Here is a 26,632-nt window from a genome sequence, read left to right on the forward strand (position 1 = left end):
TTAATGCTGTCACTCCTCCTGCCGCGGTGCTCTCCCTCAAACCCACTTTTCCTTGTGCAGAAACAAGGGCTTTCCAGCAGATTATCCATACCTATAATTACACCTGATGGTCACCTGCTGATGGGAAGGTGACCTAGCAGGTAACCACCTAACAAAGAGACCTCTGCCAGGGTGACCAAGACATAAAGGAGCCAACAGCTAAGGTGCTACATCTGGCAGCTTGCAAAGAGCTCTGTCAGATGCATTGAAGGGAAAAGGGGTAGGAAGGGGAATTGCACGAAGAATAAACCAAGTACTTATCACTCTCTGCTGAATAAATAATTTTTTTCCTCTCCAAAATAAAAGACTTAGTGAAAGAAATCTATTGGTGGCTTGTTTTGGGGGATTTTTTTTTTAATTTTTTTTTTTTTTTTTGCCTCCAGTACAGTCACAGCAGCTGTGTGGGGTCCTTTGCTTCCCCCTGCTGTCACCCTGAAAAGGCACAGGGTGGGCTGTGGCTCCAGCCGGCCGTGGGAGTGGGGAAACTCATGAGGATGGGCTCCGCCGGCAAGCGCTCCCGCATCCCGCGGCTCCCACGGTGCTGCGAGTGTCGAGAGCCCTGAGAGCGGGAGGCCAGCAGCAATAAAAGGCTCCGAGCCCCCCTGCGTGTCTCGCCGCCCACGGACACAGTCCCAGGGAGCCGAGCAGAGCTCTGGCTCCCGGGCAGAGGGCTCTCCCGGCTGCCTTCCACCCAAGGCTGGATTTTGCCGTTCTTCTGCCCCATCTCCCACGCGTCCAGGTGAAGGGATTTGGCAGCCACAGCACTCTCAGGTAAGAGGGGTTTGCTGGGAAGCGGACAGTGTGCTGGCATAAAAGCCAGCGTGGGGCTTTGTGGCTTGTTAGGAAAGCGGATCTGGAAGAGAATTTTGCTCTGAATATTTCAGGGAAATAAAAAGAAATTGTTCCCTCTAGCAGTCCTTAGAGAAGAGCCCTTGCTCCGGAGGGCTTTGCTGGCCCATGTGTACCTCCCGTGTCCCAGCAGGGACTCCCTGGCAGTCAGAAGCCATCAAGTGGGAACTGGGATCTTAGGAAGCCCCACCAATTCTGTCTGCTGTGTCCACCAGCGCAGAGTGAGGCACCCGCAGCTGGGAGAGGGATGGGCTCAATCTGAGAAGTCTGAACACCATAGTACAAGTGTGGACACGGCTCTTGTTTGGACTGACACATGGTGGGGCCAGCCTGAAGTTGTCTTTTGGCTCTGCTGTAGGTCAGGCATGCACCAGTCAGTCAGTGCTCACCTTCTTTTGACTCCTATTACCTAAATATTTAGGATGAGAATAATGACCAGAAAAATAGTTTAAAGCTAAAACTATCTGAAATAACAAAGGAAACAGGCTGGGGGCTCTGTGCTATACACACTTATCACTGCTGCTTGCAAGGGACAAGGAGCTGAGTTACAACAGGAGTCAGTAGTACAAGACACAGCGAGTGTTCCGGGTGGGCAAATCTGGCTATTGCCCACCAGCAGGGAGGGCACTCGGTGAGGAGTATTGGACAGCCTGGAAGAGGCACAGGGGTGCCGTGACTCTGGCCGGGCTCGGTTGCAACCTGCCACCCTGAAAAGCAGCTGTATGGAGAGGCTCCAGCCTCCTGCAAGGGGTTCAGAGACTTGTCCATGCTGCTTACTAACCCTTCTAACCCAAGGGCAGGTCCCCTTGCACTGGGGAATCAAACTCAGGGAGTTTGATGGGAGGACGTCCAGAAGTTTGCTTTGGTCTTTAACTTTTTTTCCTAGTTGTGGCTGAGTTTTATGTTTTGCATATGATTTTTCCAACTCACTATCAAACTGGGAGCAAGTACAGTGTGGGGCAGGACACCTTCCTGCCCTTGTATGCCACCAGTCTTCATGCTGTGCCAATTTCAGTTTTCTGCAAGTTTCAGTGACAATTTCCCTGTTTCAGCAGGGAAACAAAAGAGTCCTGCAGCTGCCTGGCTGCTGAAATGCACTTTAGCACCCTCATGCATTGGCACAAAAGAAAATAATTCATCATTAACACCCACAACAGCTTCTGCAGAATCACCAAAGGTGTGGGGGAAAGGGGCAACACCTTTTTATCTGGCAAATACAGTGACTTCTCTGAGGAATTTTTCAGTCCTGGAGAAGTCCAAGCCAACGTGTGAGGAAGGTCTGAAACCATTACCTGCTAGTTGTGTGTGCTCTGTTGTTGTGTGAAGGCACTTTGTGCGCAGCCATCACTAAATCTCTTTCTTTATGTCACCTGTTAGAACTGCACGCACACAGCTCTGAGTCGCGGTCACTCCTGGACTCCGTCACTAGGTGGTGACAGATACCGAGTCCTCCTTCAGTTTGTCTTTCCTTTTTTTGGTGTCAATGAGCAGCAAATAAAGACAAAACGTCCAGTTTACCCTCTGCTTATGGAAATACAGCATTCCCAGCCGCAATAAATTCTGCTTAAGATAATTTGATATTTAACTGACTTTTAATATGGCATTGGATTGATTAATATTGTTTCTGTAAGAATTAGTACTATAAAAGCAATTTTAGTAATAAACATTTACATAAAGACTAATATTCCTGGCCTCTGCATAATTTAGTACACCTTTTTCAGCAGACATTGCCAGATGCAAAATGAATGCCTGTTTGTGCATCTTCTAGAAACAAACCGGCACTGAAAGTTTTAAAGTTAATGTGTTATTTGGTTGGGAAAAGTACCAATTTCCCTTCCTCCTTTCTGTTTTCCCTGAGAATGCAACAGTGCTTATTTTTTTCCTTGAAATGCTCATCAGTAGTTACAGCCCATAGGCACAGTACTTGCTCTGCTGAAGAAGGTTTAGTGGCTGGCATGAGACACATGCACTCACCAGAGGTCAGGCACTCATATGTAATTTCCATTCCAGTCCATCGTTCAGAACTGGTGGAGATGTCCTCTGGGATATGAAGATGAGGGCTGGGAAAGGAGAGCTAAATTCCATGAGACATCTGATGAGATCAGGCACACTAGAAACCTGGTTGTGTATGTTGGTGGCTGGCTGCAAGGGTTACTGACCTCTGGGTTGTCTGGGAATGCCTCAGTCCCTGACTCTTGCTTGGTCCCTCACCCACAGGTAAAACCACATCTGCCTCTATTAACAGGCAGGAAACACAATCTGCAATGCCATTGTGCAAGGAGCAAACCCCATCCCCTTCCCCAGGCAGCAGAGGGTCCTGTCTGTGCTTGGAGACAGCCTCCTCTGCTCAGCCATGACAAGCAGGGCTTGGACAGACTTTGGAGGGGGTATGGCCATGGATCAGCTGGCTGAACAAGTCTGTCTTTATCTTCAACACATGCCTGTGCCCTCATGGTCCTCATAGTAGGCTCTGGGCCAAGCTGGACACAGCATTGCATGAGAAAGCACTAGGGTGAATTTCATGTCAACTTAGAACAAAATGAGGCTAAGCTTAAAATACTGCTCTGTAACCATTAAGAAATCTAGAGATTATTTTGAGGCAGGCAGGAATGCAGCTTCCCTTATCCTGGCCTCCTGCACACACACCTTCCTCTGTCACACAGCTGCTGGTGGTGGCAGACTTTTGGTGACCCTGGCCAGAAGCTAAGGCTTGGAGCTTGTGTGTCCCTATGTGTGTGTGTCTGTGTGTGTGTGTGAGCTTTCCACACTCCTATTGATGTGGGATGCTACTTAACTGGCTGCTGCTGTCTGAGGGCTGACCTTGGATGCCTGGCTGCTTGCTCATCCCTCACACCACCTTGTAAAAATTCTTCTTTCACAAGGAGCTACTTTCTAATCCAGCTACTTTTCTGTCAAAGGAAGGTTGTTCTGGGCTCCCTGTGGTTTGCAGTTTTTATTCCATATTCTTCTTCAGAATCCTCCTTGACCTTAAAACTCTTTTCATCCTTTCTCCTCCTTTTTTTCTTTAGTTCATTTTTGCTCACTAGTAAATTCTTGCTGAGGTTTGTGTAGCAAACCCCACCTGTTTCCCTGGTTTTCTCATAACTGTTAAATACTCTGTTCTGCCCGAAACACAATCAAAGTGAAGATAGAACCTTTCATAGTTTTCAGGAAGATGGCATTAATACTTCTCCCCCTTCTCCTTGTGACCCCAGAGCTCAAGCATCATCACCAGCAGGCGAGCCTGGGGCTGCTGGAAGCCATACCTGCCTCTGGGTATGCCACGCTGCTGGCTGAGTTTGTGCATGCTTGGAGTTCTTGAGGGTAGTGAAAGCCTGCCAGCATGTGTGAGTACTCTCAGTCAAGATACTTAGTAAGGTAAAGATGCTTTTTTCTCATTGCCATATTAATTTCTCTGTCTCCACAGGCACCCCAAAAGGCTCACCACAATGGCTGCTGGCCTGGAGAAAGCCTGCCACCGGTGCATATCTAAAATCGCCAGCAATGGTAAGGCAGTTCTGGTAGCAATTGCTTCATGTATTTAGGCAGCCCTGTTGCTAAGCCAGGTATATAAAGGAATCACGATGGTACCAAGTCCCACCTGAATCTTCCACTGAAGTTTCCTTTCTTAGACAATTTTGGGTACTGATGGAGTGTGCAATAGTAACTCTATCCTAAGAGCAGCTGCCTGTTGCAGTATTTGAAGTATAGCACCACCACAAAATTTCAAACAAATGCAAACACCACCATGTACCTCAACATGGGCAGCAACAGATAGCCTAAGCATAATAATGTGTTTGCCTCTTCTTTGAAGTGTTACCTTACATATAGTGCAGCAGAAGCATCCACAGGGAAAATCACCTTGTGAAGAGCAGCACAGCCAGCCTGGGAACAAACCCTCCTAGGAGCAATTCCTGCCAAATAAAACTGCTGCCAGCATGTGTGATGGCACAGGAACACAAGTCTAGGCATGGAATATGGTCAGGAATATCCTCCTTACACCCAGTGAGATTTGGGAGAGGTTATTCTTCCCTCTGCTTGCCTGCTCCCTGGCATAAGGGCCACTGCAGGTATGGGCATCCCCCATAAGCAGCCCCTTGCTGTGGGTTGGAAGCACCAGTTATCTGGACAGAGGTTCTTTTGCATGACAGCCTGAGCTTGCTCAGGTTTTAAAGCAACTGGTTCTTCCCACCTAGGGTGGAGGACACAGAGGGCTGCAGTGAGCTGACAGCTTGTTGAACAGGCTGGCTCTTGCTCTCCAAGGAGCGTCACAGCACAAAGTTGACCTGGGCTGGGGCTGTGCAAGCTGCACAGAGACACAGGAGAATTACACTTCAGAGGTGGGGCTTTGTAAGATCAGGGAAGCAGTGTCCTCAGCAGGAGGTAAAAATCCATGGGTTTTAAAGCAGCTCACTCCTGCTGACTGCATCTCCTTTCCACTCTGAGCTGCAAATGCCTTTTGCTTTCATTTCTAGGCAGTAGCAGTTTCTAATTCCACTCAAATACAAGAAGCAGCAAACAAACCCCTTGACCACTCATTATAATTGATACTTTACCCACACTAATTGCTGCATTTGCAAGTCTAGGGTGTTAGCTTGGGGTCTTCTATATTCCTGATCTTTGCTTGAAAGGCTCTCAAAGTTCAGAATGAACTTTTATTAATGATTAAACCCCTCAACTCCTTGCTGCCATGCAACCTGGCAGAGAAAATCAGGCCAAAGGGACAGAAAGCTCAATCCACGCCTCCCTGCAGAAACCTGGCACAGGTAGGGAAGGAGAGGATGTTTTCTGGCCTGCTTTTTCATATTCATCACTGCCCCAGGGGAAAGGAGAGCTGGGCAGTGATGGAAAACAAAGGGTGCAGAGCATGCCCCCTCATTACACCCTGACAAGCACCTGGGAGTGGAATTGAGACCCAGCTGGTCCCTGTAGGATCCCTCACATCCTGCACAAAGGATATGCAGGAGGGATCTGGATCCATTGGTGAATATCACAATTTAAAAGGCCAAAAGTGGTATTCTCTCTGATTTTTGTTCCTAATGTCTACAAGCAAAATGTTACTGTTCCCTGCTATTAAATTACCATTGGAACTTCAATGATGAGAGAAAAAATAATTAGTCCTTCTGATTTTTATATTTTTCTTGAAAGATTGGGATTAGTTTTGATTTTACCTGTGCTCTTCTACACCAGAAGCACCCTCCTGGGTACCTGAAAAGTTACCCGTGAGTGAGGAACTCAGAAATACCATTCCAGAAAAGTATCTTCAGATTCCTATCATGCTTAGGTTCAAAATAAGCTCTGCTTTAGCTATGGATCAGCTAGTGCATCCAAAATTGATTTTATATTCATTAAAATGCAAACCCTCATGAAGTGCAGTGATGCTTAATTTCACTTCTCCTCATCATCTGTATATATTTTCAAAGACCTTTTCAGCAAAACCCCACATTTGTACCATTAGTCTCCTGGTATTTAAATAACTTCCAAGAGCCAACCCACCTGTGGAGCATCTTTTCATTCTTGGTGTAGCAATTTAAGTTCAGTCTCCAATTTACTTACCAAAATAAAAAAGCTTAATCCACTACCCTGGCTCTACAGGGATGGCTCTATATGTAATGCCTAAATATTATTTTAAAATTACTTCTGGAAATTATTCACAAGGGGCCAAATCCTGAATTTAGACCATGGCATAACTGTAGTTCAATATCCAGAGGCATAACATAAAATTCAGGCTAGACACTGCAATATTGCTCAACCCCCAAAGCACCTGCACCTAGGACATAAATTTTAGGTGATGTGATGCTGATATCTGGGTACCAAAGTTCCATTTTGCAGTAATTTGACCTTGCCTAAGCAAAGAGTGGTGGAACACAGCAAACAGCTGGTGGCCCTGACCTGGATTTGGTCAGTTTTGTCACACTTCCCCTGCCTCAAATGGTGGCTTTGCAATGGAACTAGAGGCCTCCATGGGAATGGCTGTTCCTTACCCTGAATCCTCCAGCTTCTGAGTATCCAGTTTGGTCAAGAGATTAAATCACACCAGGGATGGGATTTGTGCCATTTATCCCCAGAGACTAGTCCATCAATATATCTCCTTGCTATGGCATTTAGCCTCATGAACAGAGCAGTCTTTGGTTTTGCTCAAAGTTATCTTATGTCTCTGCTCTTCAGATCACTCACAGGTCTGGTTTTTGCTCAAATCTTGCAGTTATTTTCTCATTTGGTGGTGGCTGGCCAAGCTGAACAGATTTAACTCTTTTCCTTCATGTTACTTCATTCAAGCCTTTTCCTGCGTATCCCATCTGAGATAGTGACATTTTCCTATGACTTCAAAGCACAGAAAGACAGCCAGTATCCACAGCTACCAAAATCACAGGCAGACTCAACCCTGGTCTGTAAAACATACAACCTTACTGGGGCTGGTTCCTCAGAAAGATCCATCAGAACTTTCTTTGCCACCACGACCCCCTCACAGGCTGCATCCTTTCTTTTCTTCAAGTGCCTGTCAGAACTGCAGGGAATGCCTGCAGATACCATGAAGGAATGGTATGAAATGGAAGGAATGGATGAAAATACCTGCTCCCTATCTGCACTCCAGCCTGTTACACCACCCATGCTGCAGTGCAGCACACTGTGACACTGCTTGCTAAGCTACTGCACTACCATCTGCATCTGCCTCGGGGCATCAGCAGGCATGGGGCCCTGCCAACTGAATTTGACCCGAATTTCCTAACACCCAGACTACTGAGAGTCAGGTCCTTCAGAGTAACATTCCCACAGGGTGTCCAAAGGGCATACTGTGAATTTTCACACAGTTTTGCCCCTCAGCTTGTTCATGCAGATAAATCCTGGGGTAACTGCAGAATTTGTTTGGAAGCTGGTAGCATCTCATTTAAAAAAAAAATCCTTTTTTATCCAGAACCTGACAGGCTAGAGAACAAATAGCACTTGAGAGTGATGGTAATGTAACCAACACTTCATTTATTACTGTATTTATTATCAGAGAGATTGTCACTCTACTGAGCAGCTTGCCCTACAGCTGTATTAGCATACCACTGAGGAGAGTAGGCAGATTGAGATTTATATTCATAAATGGTTTCTGAAAATCCTGTGAAGACTCCTACCTGAAAAGAAAGAAACTTTTCTCTCTCTTCAAAGTAAATAGGGACAGCCTGAGCTGACCTGGAACTTCCAAGTGCTTGGAAAACTCATTGCAGCACGGGAGAATTGGTGTCAGCACCAATACTGTCTCCAGATCCAGAGCAAATTCCAGAGGGCAACAGACCATGTGTCCTGAGGCCAGGCACAACAAGGGAGTGGCAGAGGACTGGCAGGAGAGCTGCAGTGAAGGGGCATGGCTGTGGAAGATGCAAAGGTTCAGGCATCAGACAGAAGAGAGACCATGACATACAGCCAAAATGTCAACAGTGATCTCAAGCGCGTTCACTTCTGTGGGGAAATCCTGGCTACAGGAACTCGGCCAAACAGCAGATTTATATCAGCTGGCTGCACTGCTGGGCAGGGGACACAAAACCTGCACCCACAGATCTAATTCTTGTGACCACAGATTTCAAGGAACGTCCAAGATTGTTTAGCAACTTGTTCTCTTCTTCCTCGGTTGCGATCCCAGGCAAGAGCTGTTCCCTTCATCCCTCTCCCGGCACGTGAGGATCCCACATCAGGACTCCACCAGCGCTGTCCCTGCTGGTACAGGGCAGTGAGCTCTCCTGCCTGTTGCCCTGGCACCAGCTCCATGGAACAGACACCCTTCCGAGGCGTGCCTGGAAACACTTCCCTAGTTGTGTTGTGGTTTTAGAGAATACCAGCCCTTTTTTGCTGCTTATTCCAGGAGTGGGGCCAGGGGCTTCTCTGAGCAGCCTGTGAGGCGATATCGCCGACACAAAAACACCACAAAGCCCCACATGTGGATTTACCTGCACAGCAGCATCCTCTCGGCTGAGCTGCGCTACCCTGCGGCAAGTACCGCTTTCTGGAGCAATTTGTCTTCGGACCAGAACGGGGCAGCACAGCCCCGACAAACCCAGGCAAAGAATGCTTGTATCCCAGCTGAGCAGCACTTCTGTGAAACTCCCACACATCTAGGGAAAATCAGTTTTTAGTGCTGCTAGCGACACTGAGAGTGGCTGCAGAGCCCAGCCAGTTATGTAGGCAATTGCTGAAGAGTTTCACTTTGTTAAACATGGACCTGGAAGCCTTCCCAGACTATGCATCTGCCCCTCCAATTCGAGACCTAAGAGGCTGTAGCTGAATGGGGAGATAATGAGTAAATACATTCCCAGCTACTGCTTTGGGAGCAGAATTAATGAACCATTATCTTTTTCTCTTGAGCTCCGAGTGGTCTCTACCTCCCATTTCTGCCCTCCAAAATCGGGCTCTTGGGTGGATGTCAGACACGAGCAAACACGGGCACCTGTGTGCCAGATGTGCAGCCTCTCATGCGCATGAGCCCCCCGAGCCTTTTTCAGATCTTACTGCAGCATCCCTCCCCGGGGTCAGGCAGACCAGGCGATCACAATTGACAAATGACACCATACAGCCTCCTCCTCCTCCTCCCGGGCTCCTGATCCCTTCCCATGCAGCACGGGCAGGGACAGGAGGCAGCTAGGAAGCCACAGGCAGAGGGTGACGTCGCTCCGAGGGCTGAGCTGCAATGTCAGGACTTGTGGCAGCGCCAGGCAGACGGGGCAATGCCCGCAGACCTGAGCTGCACCCCTCTGGGCACCAGATAAAAATGAGTTGCCCAGCTTGTGGGCACTGTTTGCCCACAAATGATGTTGGGAGCCCAACTCATTTACAATACCATCGCTTCTTAATATGAAAGAATAGTCTAGATAGCTTAACAGCAAGAGGAGCTATCACAAAATGTGAAGTGTTGAAAAGGGAGGCTCTAGGCTGAGTTGTTCTAATGAGAGGCTGTCAGTGGTTGAAAGAGCTTAGTCAAGTGTAGGACACTATTCAAGCAGAGGAAGAATTTCTGTACTGTGCAGCATTCAAGAGATAGGAGTCTCAAAAATGAGAGGGGGAGAGAGACAGACATAAAGACAGAGACACAGAGACAGAGACTGGCCGACAGGGAGAGGAGGAGGGGGCTGCACAAAGTACCAGAAGTGCTTTCTTCAGATCAAAATACCCTCCATCTCTCCCAGTTCGTAGAGATAACAAACAAGCTACTTCTGAGAAAAATGTCTCCCAAGCGCTGAAGTGTAAGATCCTGGTCCTCTGTGGAGAAAACACGAGCAGTATGTGGGGGATGGTGTGTTCCCACGAAAAGTGTCTGCGAGTCAGAAAGCCTGGTGGATTTGCTCTGAATTTTGATGCTGTTCCTATGTCCTCCCTCTGTTTCTCCTTCTGTAAAACAGAGGCAGTGATGCTGTCCTTTCTCTCTAAGGCAGCCTGAGGGTGGTATTGTGGCAGTGCTGCAGAATTTCCAGAGTGGCACTGTCCGCAGGGTGTTGGCAGTGTCCCTGCTCCTGCACGGCCACAGGGACACCATGCGCCTTGCAGAGGTTGCAGTTCCTGGCATGGGGAACTGCGGGACACAGTTTACCCGAGGAAAGGGCTGGTCCCAAGCCAACTCCAAATACTTGCTCCAAGATTTTTTCCACAAGCCTCCAAGGAGACATCCTACTCCTTTTCTCATCCGCACCCTTCTCAGCCCTCTGCAATCTATTCCCACCTGCACTTTGGCACCCTTAGGCACTCACTCGCAGCCTGAGCCATTTCTGGAAGGGCTCTGCAGGGACACTCGCCGCAGAATGTCCTCATTAAATTTTACTCTCACTTGGCAGGGCAGCGTTTCACTTTAATGTTGCCAAGTGTTCATGATTAGGCACAGAGGTGACAGCTCTTGTGAGACAGGCTGCTCACACTGTTCTCAACGCTAGTGTCCCTCACCCACCGTGAAGGTAAGCATTCACCCTCTGCAGCACCTAGCTGTGCAGGGGAAACATCAAGGCTCAGGTACACCAGCAACTCTCTAGGGAGCAAGTAAACACCTCAGGTCCGCTCACCCGCAGGGAGAGTCTATGTGCACCCTTAAGAGCATCCTTCCAGCTTCAGCTGATCTATCCCAATGACAAATCCTACTTCTTGCAGCAGGGCTGCTGCCTTTGCACTCGTGAGCTAAGCTGGGTCAGGAGTCAGACCAGCCAGAAACTATTCACATCTGTGATAAAGACAGTTTATTTAGCTATCACTGAAAACTAAGTGGAATGGCATTAAAGCTGCTATTTGCTTAGCAAACAGATATGGCTCATCAGTTGCCATGGATTAGCTGGTGCAAAATTACTTGTTATTGCAAAGTCACTTAGCAGTGCCTCTGAAAAGGATGCAGGATAAGGCAGCAGTGGATGACTCCTTGCCCTTGCAATAAGATAAGCTGCAAGTAGTAGCTGCAAAAGCAGTTTGTGTCTCTCCCTGCACCCTGGAAGTGATAAAACGTTCTGGTCCCATCACTGCAAAAGCTGCACCACAGAGGTGATATTCCCACCCCATCAAGTGCACTGCATTGCTTCCTACACAATTGTGTGGATATAGAATATCTGTAAAGAACTGGATGGAAATGCTGGCTTCTAAACTTGAACTAGCCCAAATAATACTGTCTTTCTTTTCTCCTTCACAGCATGCTTTATTTTTGGGCTCCTCGCTTTCCTTGCCTTACCTCTGTCCATGACTTTTATGGGTAAGTTGACAACTAAAGCAAATTGAAAATAGAAACTTCCTGGCACTGTGTGGCAGGTTAACATATCTGGTGGAAGAAAGGAGCTGGAAAATTCAGAGTTTCCAGCTATTAAACCTCTGTCTTGATACTTTAGCTCCAGACAGAATTTCAGCCCACGCTCCATATCAGGGAAGAAGGACTACTTGAGTTCTGACCCTGCTTATCTTAAAAACCCCTCCAGTGTGTTTTACCTCAAAACCCAGCTTTGTCTGTGGGAGGAAGTTCAGAATCTGACACATGAGAAGATTTCATTACTCAGGATCCCTCTGTATTAACTACACTGCAAAAAATTGCAGAACCACAGTGCTGGAAGGAAAAAAAGAGATGCTGTAGGCTGCTATTTCTCCACCCTTTTGAAAGTCAGACCTGGTTTTTGGCTGATCTGTCTCTGTATAACCCCTTGAAGGCTGGATTTGTGAGTAGAATTTTAAGATCAAATATTTAAGAAAGGAAAATCCTTTGAGCTGCAGAATTTTAAACATTTTTGAACTGCATAAGGCCCCTCTTTTCTTAGGCATTATCTTTCCCTTACCATTAACACTGATTTTTATTTTCTCTTTAACACTTCATTGCTCCCTTTGGGTCTTTCACATCCTCCATATGGGTTGTGAACCCCACTTGAGAAACATCAGTAGAAACACCAATCCACCTCTGCTTTCTGGCAGGCTCACATGCTCATGGCATCCCTGATAAATGTCTGACTTGCCCTTGCTCAAGGAAATTCCATGGCTTCCCAAGGAGGCTATTTCAACATTTTACTGCTCTCAAAGACAAAATATTTTCCCCCATATCCAACCTAAATCTTCCCTATGGCAAATGAAACAGATTACAGCCTGTCCTGCCCACTGTGGTCACAAAAACATATTGGTCACTGTCCTACTCAAGAGATCTTTTGAACTGTTTGAAGGCTGCTATTATAACCCTGCTCCATCTTCTGGTTTGTTTCCCCAGAGGTCATAAAAACCTAATTCTTTCCTCCTGACCTCACAGGTCACTGTTTCTGTAGCTTTTTTTTTTTTTTTTTTTTTTTTTTTTTTTTTTTTTTTTTTTTTTTTAATTTTTATTTGCCTCCTTCCTTTGACCTCTGGCCAATGTAAGTATTTTTCCTTATTAAAAAAAAAAGAAACATGTAACACAGGCCTCCAGCTGAGACTTGAGGAATGAGCAGTGCAGAGTAATTAGCTCCTCTGTTTAACATGCAGGATTTCTGTAAACACACCTCAAAATGAAACATGGTCTCTCTGCACCAACCCATTTCCTCCAATTGAGTTTATGGCACGTTGTAAGCCCAGATGGTTTTTGGAAGTGCTGCTCCCTACCAGACATATCTCATTTTTCATTTACATAGAAGTTGCCTCCCCTATACACAGTGTTCGGCTCTATCAGTTTTCATCTCATAGGTTCTGAATGCCTTTTCCCAGTGTATCCAGATCACTTTGAATGTAAAGTCCTCAAGAGCCTTTGACTTTGAGAAGCTGTTCACCTCGTGCCTCATTATTCATGAAGGATGGTCCAAAGGAGTTCTACATGCAGATGCTGAGTGCAAGCTGCATCCCACCTAGACTGGGATTGTGTGCTGTCCTTGCAGGATGTTGAGGGAAATGGATGTTCCTGACTGTGAAATTCCCACACCCTCTCTTAGGTGTCTGCCTTGAGATGAGGTGACTTTTAAGGCAGTTGGGACACCTGGCCCATTGGCATGGACAGTTATCCAAATCCACATAATAAGTGTTCAGCTAAGGGTTGGTGCTATTTCCTTAATCTGAGGCTTTCAAAGTACCACTGATGATTATGGTGGGATTCCAATAAGGATGTCCTAATTAGGAATTAGGGAGTTCTAATGAGGGATTAGGGAGCAATTAGGAAGTAGGGGAATGGACTGAACTGTTACATCTCAACACTTCTGGTCTTATACTTACCCATGACTTAAGATTGCTATTCATCCCTTAAGAAGATTCTAGCATTAGCTTTTCCACTGGCTGAATATGCCTGAACTGTGAAATAGGGATGGGAAGGTATAATACAAAATGTGGCACGGCTTCCAGGCATATTGATATCCTGCCTTCTGGAAATGAATCCAGGTCTGGAATCTGACCACTTATAAATATAATTTCTCAAGAATATTTCACAGTATCTTTAAGATCAGTGAGAATTGGAAAGTCTATGGTAAGATATTAGCCTGGAGCTCTGGATATCCCCTGTATCAGATACAAAGCCCTTTTTTTCCCTACAACTTACTGAAATTAAGAGATAATGTCACTGTAATACAGTGTTGACAGAGGATATTGGTTTCCTGCAGCTTCTTATCAGCAAAGGCATTTTTAGGAAAATGAAATGTCAAGGAAAATGCAGATAATTATTTTTCAAGCAAAACCCCATGATTTTCTGATAATATTCTGTTACCATTATCCCAGAAAAACCCTGCTGATGTGCCTCCGGTCATTTTGGCTCTTGTTTCCTAGAGGAAAACTGTGAGATACAATACTTGTTAAAACTTGGAGATGAATAACAGGCAGCCCTGGTAATAATTACAAGCTAACATTATACACTCTTAAAATTTGATAGTGCAGTATAATTCAAGATACATGAAAAGGACTCAGCATATTTTCCAAGCTGCAGATTTGTGACATCATTTAAGCCGTAGATTATTTAGCAGCTTTTTCACTTTTACTGACAGAGAAGAGTCGTTTTTTCACAAAAAACTCCAAAGATACAGAGATTTATATTTTTTTCGTTTCCAGGACAGTGAAGGCTTAGTCTCAATAACCCATTCTTGTATGTTGTCCAGAGTACCTTTATATACAGAATTCCCCAAGGGCAGCTAACTCACATTTGAAAGCTGATGACATGGTTTTTTAATAAGCAGTCTAAATTGCCTCTGTTCAAATTTAACCCAGTACTACTACTTGTACTGATAACACCAAATAATGCCTCAAATCTCAAATGCTCCCGAGAATTGCCTGAAGCCTATTTTCAGACTCCATACCTTTACACGGGAGCCAGTCTTGTGCTTTAGCAGTTGTTGTTTAACACAATCTTTCCCTGCATTTCAGTCCTTCAGCCAGCCCTCTGCTTTGCTGATTTGCTTTCTGATAAAATGGTGCCCAAAAGCAATTACTTTGAGATAAATTCTCTGCAGCACCTAGATCCAAGTAAGGCCCACAGTCAGGGCTTGACTGAGGTCTGTGCTAAGTGATGACAGGTGCAGCCATCCACGAGGAGCACCTGAAAATGGTCTGGCATGTTGTGGTCTCTGCTTCCCATTAGGAAAAAAGTCATGGAGTGGGCACCAAACAGTGGATCAGCCTTGCTATACAGCAGCCCTCCTTTCCTATGGGTGTACTTCAGTCATTTTCAGCTGAGAAGAGTAAAGCAGTTAAAAAGAGGCCAATACTGTATTGATTTTCATTTGTCCTGACCTCTCATGTCATGGGTAATCATGAGTCACAAGGACACTTGTTTGGTAGCAATCCTTTGTGAGCCATGCCAGAGCACTGCCCCAGATGGTGCCCTTAGAGAAGCTCATGTCCTGTTTGCTCACAAGTGCTCTTTCCACTTGCTGGACCCTGTGTCCGGGATCACACTGCAGTGTTGTTCTGTGGTAGCCAAGAGGTAAAATGTGCAAGCACTTCTGCTTTCCCAAGTCTCGTATCTCCTTTTTTTTTTTTTTTCCCTTTGGATGCTGTTCAGGCCATGTCTGATCTTGCAAAGGTCTTTCATTCATTCATTTGGACTCCTGTGCTGGTCTCTGTTGTGGTCAGGCTCAGTTGCTTTTCACTCTGAACCACAGATTACTCTGGCTTACAGGGAGCACTGCAGTAGAAGCAGACCTTTGATCTCCCATAGTCCATATATCCTATCTCTAGCAGTCAAAGGAGAATATATCTGTTGCTTATGGGAACGAAGAGCAGGCACTGATGATTTCCTACTTGTTTTGGTGTTCCCGGATAAACCAAACACACATTGCATGAGAACTGATTGGCACATTCACTGATTTCACTGTAACAAATACCAGTGCCCATCTGCCAACTGTAGGTCCATATTTCCTATTCACACCTTGGGGTGTATTTTTAAAGTTACTACTGTATCACCTGCTTTGACCTACTCTTTTGCTGTCATATCTGCCTGCAGTATGCTCCCAAAACCTACAGAGTGCTGCTGCCTGTCACTCAAATCCTTCCCAAGACTGACTGATGTCATCTTATATATATGAAAGGATTCCATAATAGATTTGTCTGGGAAAGAGAATCATAGCTGCATGAGAAAAAAAAAAAAAAAAAAAAAAAAAGGCTTTTTTCTCGATTTTTTTTCCCCCCTCAAATTGAAATTTCAGTTAACACATTGGAAATGGAAATTGCCTAGGTTCCTAAACTGAAATATATTCCCAGTGATCCCTGGCCAGCTGCTTTTGTGGCAAGCTATTAGATGGCCAAGAACTCTGGAAACCTTGGCAGCAGCTTTCTTGAACATGACGCAATTTGTGACAATTTCCGTGCTGCCCACCCCTGTAAAGCTGGGAGTCTGAGCAGGTCTCAGTGTTACATAGTGGAAAAATGGACAAAAAATTACAGCTTTGTAATAAGAATTAAAGAGGAGCAAGTCAAAATCCATCTAAGCACAGCCTTTTCCATTTCTGAAAAGGTTGGTAACAAATACTTAGTACAGAAGAGTCCACTGGACTCCATAGCCCTTACACACAGGGGATCACAAAACTACAGAACACAAAACATTGTCCCATGTCCTGTGACTAAAGTCAGACCTGTAGCAAGCAACCACAATCCAGAACATCTGTGTTATGCCATGCAAAGAGTGCAGGAGAGGTTCAGGACAATGTTCTGCACCAGCAACAGCAGTGGATTTGGTGGGCAAATTGACAAGGTAAAGAGGATTACAGCTACAGAAAAGAAAACCCAAAACAAAACCCAAAAAACCCCTCAAACAACCAAAACCACCAAATCACAACCCACTGGTAGTTCTTTCCTAATTCCTCCTACTCAGTGTAGTTCTGAAAATGGAGACAAGAAGTTCTATATGAGAGATGTTTAGCACTAAGACCAGCACATTCCTTTCAGTGTCCTGTGACTAGGTAACCCAAATTATTCAGAGAACAGTCAGAATATCTCATTGAAAACTATTCATACAGCAAGAAAAAAACAGAAAATCCTTTCTACCCTGTGCAACTGATCAGTCGAAGCCCTGAAACATGGGATCAATACCAATAAAATTACAATGTAATGAACTGTTTAAAATTTCTGAAGATGCCATTGGGTAAGAGACTTGGGCAGGGGATTCATCCCAGATAAGTTACAAGTATCTACAGCCGGCTGTCTGGATTCCTTGTATAGTCATGGAGCGACAGAAGCACTTTCAGGGACCAATTCACCCGACCCATTTCAAGTGCCTATCTTAGGATAAATGAATTGAATTTTACAAGTGCCTGTTTCTCCCTATTGACTACAGAGTGTAGAAAACTAGTTCACATATGGATGCCTGCATTGCAGACATCTATATTTGGACAGATGAGTTGCACTGCCACAGACCTGTATCACAAGCTTCAGTCACTACTGCCAGCAACATCCTCACACAGCCATATACTCTCTTCCTTAAAATTTACCCAGCTTTCCCTTTCTTGCAGCAGATATGAAGGTTGTCAGGGTCCCTAGCTCCATAACAACCAATTCTTTTATCCTCCTGCAACCCAAACAGCTTGGAAACTTGAGTTTCTACAGCTCCCTATCAGCTGCCTGGAAAGCTAAAATGGTTCCAGGTGCTCCCACGGGTATTGGCTCTCAAGCTTCCAGGCATCTGACTCAGGAACATGCCACACTCATAGGAACTAATCACCAGGAAAATCCTGGGTAAAGGTTATCAGAATTCCTTCTTTTCATAGCTTTGATTTTCAGTGAATTTGCTACTGCTGATGAAGATTTCCTGTCCAGCTCAGTCAATGATTCATTTAACAAAAAGCTGTGGCTGAAGCTAATGACCTCTATATGTGGCTCCAATTAGTAATGCCAGAAAATAGTAATGTTGGTTTTGCCTTTGCTCTCTCTCTTCCTTCTCCTGCCTTTTGCTTGTTCATGGCTCTCACTCCTATAGTGGGAGGTGCAAACCCCTTTTAATTCAGCCCCCATTTCAATAGACACAGGATGTAAGTCTTGGGTGTAAGCACTACACTTCACTTACAGAATCTGTAGTTTTCACTGTACAGCTTGTTGTAATATCTGGTCACTTGAGATAACAAGCATTCCTTTTTGCTGTTCAGGAATGAAGTTTTTGGAAGACTGCCCAGTTCAGCCACTGATTCCCTTATATCTGTTGGTGGGTGGCGTGATTGGCAGCTTAAAGGTAATGTGCCTTCTGTGTGTGAAAAATATTTTGTGTGACTCGACTTTGACTTGCTAGTTAAGACATAATGATAGCTCCAGACAGCCACATGCACCCAGTACTGGAGACCTACTGGGATTGGACTGTGCTTGTTCCAGCACCAAAAGTACCTGTCAGTCAAGTGAGCTGCTAATGAGCTCAGCATTGTCCCACACATTGTGGTGTGACTTTCTACTGCATCACAGCATCTGTGCTACCATCCCTACTGAGGGAAATGACTACTTAACATAGATGCCAGTGGTAAATGAGGTCCTTTTTCCACAAGTAATCCTCCAAGCATGTCAAGTTTTTCTCCATTATTTTCATATAGACGGGACAAAAAGTTAAGTTACTCTCCTTGCTTTGGGAATACTACAAAATCACTTGTGTTTGTACATAGTCCTTCACAAGTTCAATTTACTCCCACTCTGACCTGGCTGGAAGTAAATGACTGCAGCAGAATCACTTCTTTCCAAAGTAAATATATCCCTGCAACACAGCAGGGCTTGTTAATCTAGATGCAGCATTTTCTAACCACAACTACCTATCTTCTAGTGGACCGTGCTCACTTAATCTTTGCTGAGCCACAGTCTGTCAGTTTGACAAGTAGAGACACCCTCATACCTGTGATAAACCCTGGTCACTATAAAGCTGTAAGTCTGCATTGACTACAAAGGATCACCCTGTTCTGACAGTGCCTTTGCTGGTGGTGTTAACTGGCTGCTAGGAAGCACAAAGAGCCTTGCCACAACATTTCTAGCCTCTTTTATTTGCCAGAACTGAAAGAAAGGGGAAAGAATACTCCTCTGCAGGTCTTTGCATTCACTGCACTCTTTCACAGTGGTAACCCAACCAAACCACAGTACATCACTGGGGTATGAATCATGCCCTCCAAGGACCTTCGGTCAGTAAATAAGAAAATGAAAAAAAAAAGAAAGTGCTTAATCTTGTTACAAGGAATTTGCTATGTTGTGAATTCTACTGGCAAATGCTTAGTCATTTGATCACACCACATTATACTTATCTGTATAATCAAAGGTTCATTTAATAATAGTTTAGAAAAGATTACTGCAGAACTGAAAGGAAAATCTGAGGCTAGTGGATTGAAGCTTTCATTAAAAAATTTGACTGGTTCTTAGCTATTTCTGGTTTAAAGTCAGTTTTTCTCACTACAAATAAGGTGGCAAAGGGATCAGCTAATATGCATGCTGACATCAAATAATGGTTTGAATTTTACTTCTGTTGACAGCAGTACTGCTTATTTTGCAGTCTGGCAATGCATTTGGTCAGAACTTGATTAGCTTCACTCATAGGTCATCTCAGTACTTGGTCTGCAGCCAAATTCAAGTCTGAACTCTGCCCTCTGTTCTGTTCACTGGACTGCACTGACTTCATCGGGAGTGCACTCGCTTGAGCTCTGAAAGTTAAAAGGTCAAAGAATGGGTGCAGGGTGAAGTCTGAACAGATGCTGTCCTGTCATGGACATCATTTAATGGCAAGTCATTCTAGCCCAGATCTCTGCAGTCTGTAGGCTCCTCATCTATTTCTTTACCACCTCCAGTCTTTTAAAAAGCAATGGTAACTGTTCACTGAGGCAACTGAACCATTCTAGAGCACCTAGAGAGGCCTGCTGAATTCATGCCATGCTGCTCCATAAATGCATATTCAGCAGCTAGTAACAATGTGAGCGACTGCCAGCAATTTCTTCAATCACGTTTGGCAAGGCAATATCCATAAGAATTAAATGCACTTTCTGTGAACTACTTAGATGCAGTTGAGATTCATAAATCTACTTGGGAATTTTCTCTGACTGCCTCAAACCCAGTACTCATCTGGCCTTTAACCCCTTTCTCTATGCTGAGCTTGATAGAACCTGAGTGCTGAAAGCTAAATGGACTGCAGCAGGCTTCAGGTCCAGCCACAGGCACCTCCATGCAGAAACCTCAGAGCCACTGGCCAGGCAGGTTTACCCCTCCTATGTCTCATGAATCTGTGTAAAATAATCTTTCATATGAGAAAATGATGGTTTGAGCAAGCCTGTCACTTTGAGCGCTCATCTGGATCTGAGACATCAGTGGAAACACAATTTTTTTGCCTATGTTGGTGCTGGGACTTTAAACTCCATTTCTCAAAAACTGGTACCAACATCTGGGCTGGCAAACTAGTTGGTTTTGTGAACAAATATTTAATCATTTATATATAATCAAACAGCTTTACAAGGAAGAGTAAGAATAAGACAAAATTCTGGATTCTCTTGCTAAGCTTTTCCTGTTGAAAATGGGGCACACGGAATAAAACCTGAACTGGCAAAATATATATCCAAAGAGGTTTTCCTTGGCCAGTGTTGTGGAGAAAGATGAGTGTTAAATGAGGGGTGCTCTTTTCTTTCATATCAAGCAGAAAAATGAGCATGGATTATAACTCTGTGAACGAGAATATGACTGAGAACCCCAGTGAATCTGCCTGTGTTCTTTATATTGCCAAGACTAAATAAGAAATCCAGGCATCACTGATGAGTCCTACTGCATTTCCTTGTGTACCAGGCCTTCCTAACCAGCTGGCATCATGGTATTCTACATTTCTCTGCTAGTTTCGACTGAAGGCAGGAATGGGGCAATCGGAGAAAATGGCACTTAATTGAAGAAAATTTGACAACAGTACATTGCAAGTATCTAAAGCAATTTGTTTGAGGTTTAAGTCATAGTCTATATGCTTCATAATTTGATATAAGCTGATTCAACTTTATAGCCATGGAAAAACAGAAGAGAAAAATCTACCCACTACAAGGCAGGAGCTACACTACTTAAGTCATTTAGCAGTTACTCTAATCTGTTCTTAAAAGTCTCCAGCGTGGGAGCTGCTGCCATCTCCCTACACAATCTGTTCTCATGCCTTTCCATCAGCAATTTTTTTCCAATGTATGAACCCCACTGGTGAATAACCTACATGGAAAAAATGCATTATTGTCCAGCATTTGTGGCTCCTTAGCATCCTCTTACACTATTTTCCCACATCCAATTTTATTTGACCCAAAGACTGGCAGTGGCCAGAAGGTGTTCAGACTCTCTGCAGCCACTTTACTTCTTCCCTTTTCTCCTCCAATGCCTCCAGGTGACTCTCCTGCTGTACGACTCAACCAAGATGAGGCAGCTGCTTTCCAAGTCTGTTGTGATTGATGATGATGATGACGACGAGTATCCCTGGAGGCAGAATGCTCACAAGTACTACATCCATCTGACCCTCAGCCTTTTCCTCTTTCTCTGGTTCATTCTTGGGAACTACTGGGTTTTTTCTGTGTATCTGCCAAATTTCATCCCACCTTTTCATCAGCCTCAGGATTACTGTGACAAAACCCTGTACATTTTTGCTGTTGGTGTTCTCATTATTAGCCATACTGTTCTATTTCTCCTTATCTTTTGTAGCTGCTGCATATACTGTTTTTCCAGGCAAAGATTCTCTTCTGAGGAAGACTAAATGCTACATAAATAAATCTCCAGATGTTTGGGAAAGCATGTACAACAAAGAACAGGCAATAATTCACCCTTGTGTACATCTTTGTTGTACAATATATATGTGTGATAGCAGTCAACTTCAAGAGGAAATTAAAAAATACAGTGCCATCTGGAAATAGCTATGCTGGAATACAGCATAGTCTATGCAAAAATGCTGCTGCAGGTGCCAGGGTGTACTCCTGCTAATTTTTACATCCCTTTTTTAACTCTGGATGTTTTATCAGGAGTGAGCTCTTGCAGATGGCAAACTCCTCTAAAACCAGGTCCCACTTCTGTTGTATATAGCACAGTACATCTTTGCCTATAAAAGTAGCCGTGTTGTCCTCTTCATTGGGATCGGAACACCTCCCCATAGTCTTGCTGAGGTTTGTTATCGTCCCTGCATTATAGATGAGGGAGCTGAGACAAAGGGCTGTATTCAGGCCACTTTGCATAGTGTATGGACTCTGACAGTAACTGAGATGCTCACTAGAGAGCTATTCAGACTGTCAGACTGGCCAGTAAGTAGCTGTGATAGCAATACCAGCATGTATAAAAGGCAGCCTGAATATGGCCCTCAGGTCTCTTCTGAACTTGGACTAGGAAGCATCTTTATCTATCTTTGTGGCTAAACCAGACAGTATGAATACATCCATATATATCCAATACATCCAAACTGAGCCAAGGCTGCCTTGCAAGTCTTTGGCAGAGCAAGGAACTGAGCTACTGAGTGTCAGATCGGTGCTTCAACCATGGCTCAGCATTCCCCAGTCAAGGGGATACACTTTTTATACAGCAGTAATTTGTCAGCACAACACTAGCACAAAGATGACTGTCAAACCATTGTGATCAAGTTCATGGAAAAACTGATGACGTTACCTTGGTATTTTGAATATAAACCACAACGATAAAACATGGGCAGGCACGTGAGAATTTCAGGCAGATGTGTTCACTACAGCAGCTCTCTGGTTGTGGTGTGAGTGTACATTTGATTTGTTCACCTTGGTGCTGTACATATGGAAATCTGTACTTAATGAACAGATGTAATGCAAACAGCTTTGCAGTCAGCAGCAGCAGCTTTAAAAGCACCAGCATGCACAGACACAATTTTTTTGTGACATGTAATGGAACAACCCCAGAAGTGGTCCTGGTAGATTGTTTTCTTCTGTGTTGATGAATGCAGTGTAAAAGTGCTCTTTCTGCTTTTGCTCTTATGCACTTATGTTAATGTGGTCAAAATGGAGGGGCTCCCCTCTAGATGAGCTTGAGGGGGGCCCAAGGCACAGGGAAAAAAATGTGTTTTGTGTATTTTGTCTGTTAAAACCCACACAGCTGAAACTTGCATTTTAGAGAAACCCAAAAGGGTTATAAAATGCCTGTGAAAGGGTGAGATATGTAAAAGAGCTCAACAATATGCCACAGCTGAACACGGTCTGCTCAACCATCCTTCCTGGGACTGACGCTGAAAGCAGTGTAACATCTGTGGGACCCACCTGTCTTTAAACATGGACATTTATCTCTCCAGTTACTGTGTAGATAAATAAGCCTGCATTTGGTTTACAAGAATTTTAATTCAGGCCCCAGATGTAAGAATTGTTTATTTCCAGATAACTAATATCAGAAAGAAGGTAGGATAAAGATGAAATAATCTGAGGGCAGTGTCAGTGTAGCGTTCCCCTGCTCTGCAGCATCTGTTCAGGAGATGTCACAGCCAACCTGCCTCATTCAGAAATCCATGGAATAGGTATTACTAATGCTGCTGGCTGACTTAGGCCATGCACAGTTTTAAGTAGGGAAATGTGACCAACGGAAATCTTTCCTTTAATTTGTGGGCCTCCGATTGGATCTGGGAAAAATCACTGGCTCTGTTTCTCGAAGAGCTGCTCCATCACATGCTCTCCACTGCCCCTCACTTTTCTGAAACATAACTGCTGCTAATGGCAAAATACGAGAATTCCTCTTTCCCACCACAAACACTACAATGGCTCACCACTTTCGCTTCTGGATTTCACAGTTCAGTTCTGAACTGATCTACGGAATTTTATCTTCAGTGGAGAGCATCTTTCATTTGTTAAGAACCCAAAATGTTTAAGGAATTGCCTATCAGAAGGCATAACTCCATCCATCACTCAAATGCAACAAAACAGCTGTTTATCATTACACAGGAACTTTACCCAGAATCTTGGAACAGGCATAAAGCCAAAAAATTATACTCAGTTGATGATGCAAAAGAAATTTAACAAGAAAGTAGCTCCACCCATAGGGCTCTAGTACAAACTTCCCTGTTCTTGCAAAATACTGCTAGAATCATTCTTAATCACCAGGAATTAAGGGCTGATAGTCCTCGTTTAAGCCTGAATTGATTCCAGTGACCTTGCAGCAAGTGATGATGTCCTCCTATTGGAGCAAATAAGAGGAGATTTTAATTCAGCCCAGAGGAGGAGAGATGTAAGGTAAGTGACATTGCCCTGTGTTTGCTGTGTGCTTTCATGAGCCTGGTTACAGCAGCTCAGCAGATGTGCAATGACTTGCCAAACTTCAGCCACACAACAGTAAACCTGAGACCGATAAGTCATTCATGGGAGCGAAGACTGACTGATTATCTGCAGTCTGACATGAAGGACCAATTCTTCAGATATGAGAACCCAATGCATCCTCTGACATCTTGGGAAAGTGCTGCCAAGTCACTGTGCTAGTGTTCAGTACCTGGTTGGTACAAACACAAAATTGCAGAGGTGATGTTAATGAGGCAGAAGACATTTGTGAAATATTTTTAAGTTATACAAAGTAAACAAAACACTTTGCTACAACCAAGAAAGAAAAATCTTTCATTGATAGTATTTACCTTTACCTTGTGTACATCAATACACTATGGCACATACAAGTGAGAACATCAACACCTCCAAAACTGTTGGAGCTATCAATTCTGTGCCTAAAGGGATCTAAGCATGCCTTCTGCACTCTCAGCAGACTGGAATCTTGCAGGACTGGAGCAGGGATACTTGGTTTGGGCATGTGATTAGATACACCTGAGTCACAGTAACTCTTCTGACCCACCAGCAGCTGCATAGTTTCCCCCAAGTTGCCCCAGTGGCTAAATGAAGCACTCAAACCTAAATGAAAATAGTTTAACTGAAGACCCTTTATCTCACTTAGGGGCAAGCTGTGAACATGTGCATGGGCCACAGCACCTTAACTTGCAAGCTGCAGCATTGTGAACTGCCACAAACTGATGGTGTCCCAGACAAATGCTCAGTCCCTACAGAAGTAGGCGTGGCTCCTCAGCAAACAGCTGTGGGGGAATTAAGTCATTGCAGCCCAAAGGTTAAGCGGCTGAAAACAGTCTACACCTTAAAATATTTAATTTGAATTTTGCCACTAGGCTAAAATTACAAATTGAAAATGCTCATTTGCTTCCCACAGTAATATACATGTCTACTGAAAAACTGAACAAAATACACCCTTAAGCTAATTATTATGTACGCAATGTTGACTACGATGCAGGAAACCAGCCCTGTTTTCAGTTAAATCACCTCCCCTTCTCGAGAAGGAAAGGTCTATTTCCAGCATTTAAAGGAAAAAAAAACAAACGTTATTTCAATGGATTAGATAGACTGCTCACTGCTAGTTGTGAGTACTACAGAAATCTAATAATATGAAGACCCAAAGACAATTCTGTATGCACACACTGACTCTATACACATACATAGAAGTGCACTGTCAGAAGCCATGAAATATGTTACACTTATTCCAGTTTATTGCCCACAGTATATTTGTCCTCCCACTACTCCACCTCCTTTAGCAATAGGCATAAGATTCCAAAGCTCTAGAGAGTAGATTTCCACAGTTATTTTAGAAGCAGCAGACAGATCCTTCACTCCAAATGTTGAACACAGACAGTTCCTACCTGCTGGCCCAAAGAAGAGAGAAAAGAAGAGCATCAGACATATCACAGACCTCATCTTCTCAGGACTGGAAACAGGAATGCTCTGCTGTCAGAGAAGATGATCTCTCTCACAGAGCACTTGCTCTGAGCTTTATGAGGTCCCAAGACATCAGACTTTAAAACTACAAGGTAACTGTGCAGGAAAAAAATAACCTAGAATAGCTTCTGCTTCTTTATGCCAAGAGGTGTTTCAAATGTCCCAGATCCTGAAATAGGAACAGTTGGTGTAAAAGATCCAAAATGCTTTGACTTTACAGGTGAAGGGCTACAAAGATTAAACCATGATAACTCATACATATTGTACAACATTTTAAACTAGACCAGTTTCTGTAAGTTATCTTGACTTTTTTTCTCATATAATTAATCTTCTCCAAATTCTAGTTGATAGGGACTTTGCATCACAAGGAGGACCTTTGTATGTTCTACATGTAATACAGAAAGGATTGTTACATCAGGACTGCAATTTGAAACTGTTGCTTGTTGGCACAGGTTTCTTCAGGTTTCTGTTCACTGCTGGAGTAGATGCAAGTCCCACAGGTACTAGCCATAGGAGGAAACAGAAAACGTTTTTAGAAAGTATAGTACTTGAGGGAAAATAAAAAAGGCTGCCAAGTACCATCTGATATTGCACAGTACAAGGAAACTGCTGAAAAGAACAATATCATATTGCAAGGTTTCTGAACAAATTGTATGAAATTCTGAGAAATCGTGTATATGTATTTGCAACACTGAATTTCTACCAAATGCTTCATTTGAATAAAAATGAGTGTAAGTGCGTAAGCCTGTGTGACTGCAGTCTAAAAATTAAGGTACATTTACCAGTCATGATAATTTTAATCAAGCCTGCTGTAATTTCATGGAGATGAATAGTTATATCAGAGACTGATTTCGCCCACAGATTTGAATCTCAGCCATACTGACTCTTCTGTATGATTAGTATACTCCAGCAAAGGAAGAATCCATGATTCCTTTCCCCATGCTGCAGTACAGCAGTTCAAATGTGAGAGATGCAAACTGTGGGCTTGCAAAATACAAGAAAGCTTTCTTTTTGCAAAGTCTTCTTGATGCCCAGGTGAGTTAGGTACCTGCATGTGGAAGGGAGCCTACAAAAAAGTTGGAGAGGGTCTTCTTACGAGAGTATGTAGAGACAGGATAACAAGGAATGACTTCAAACTGAAAGAGAGTAGGTTTAGATTAGATAAT

General features: G+C 44.0%; 1 protein-coding gene across 1 annotated transcript; it reads left to right on the plus strand.

The window, feature by feature from the left end:
- Positions 1–420: 420 nt before the first annotated feature.
- On the plus strand, positions 421–26,209 carry TMEM272 (transmembrane protein 272). Its single transcript, XM_088159642.1, has 5 exons — positions 421–810; positions 4,316–4,395; positions 11,528–11,587; positions 17,892–17,974; positions 21,104–26,209. Exons 2-5 carry the CDS (start codon positions 4,338–4,340, stop codon positions 21,464–21,466), a joined length of 564 nt encoding a protein of 187 aa, XP_088015768.1. The 5' UTR covers positions 421–810; positions 4,316–4,337; the 3' UTR covers positions 21,467–26,209.
- Positions 26,210–26,632: the final 423 nt, after the last annotated feature.

Source organism: Sturnus vulgaris, chromosome 2 (assembly GCF_052056855.1).
Source record: "Sturnus vulgaris isolate bStuVul1 chromosome 2, bStuVul1.hap1, whole genome shotgun sequence".
In the NCBI taxonomy this organism is placed as follows: Eukaryota; Metazoa; Chordata; class Aves; order Passeriformes; family Sturnidae; genus Sturnus; species Sturnus vulgaris.

Bases quoted from the DNA above. Each gene is read 5' to 3' on its own strand.
- TMEM272 (XM_088159642.1), top strand. From the start codon at position 4,338: ATGGCTGCTGGCCTGGAGAAAGCCTGCCACCGGTGCATATCTAAAATC. The intron at 4,396-11,527 runs GTAAGGCAGTTC...TCTCCTTCACAG, and splicing joins ATCTAAAATCGCCAGCAATG to CATGCTTTATTTTTGGGCTC. The intron at 17,975-21,103 runs GTAATGTGCCTT...CAATGCCTCCAG, and splicing joins GCGTGATTGGCAGCTTAAAG to GTGACTCTCCTGCTGTACGA.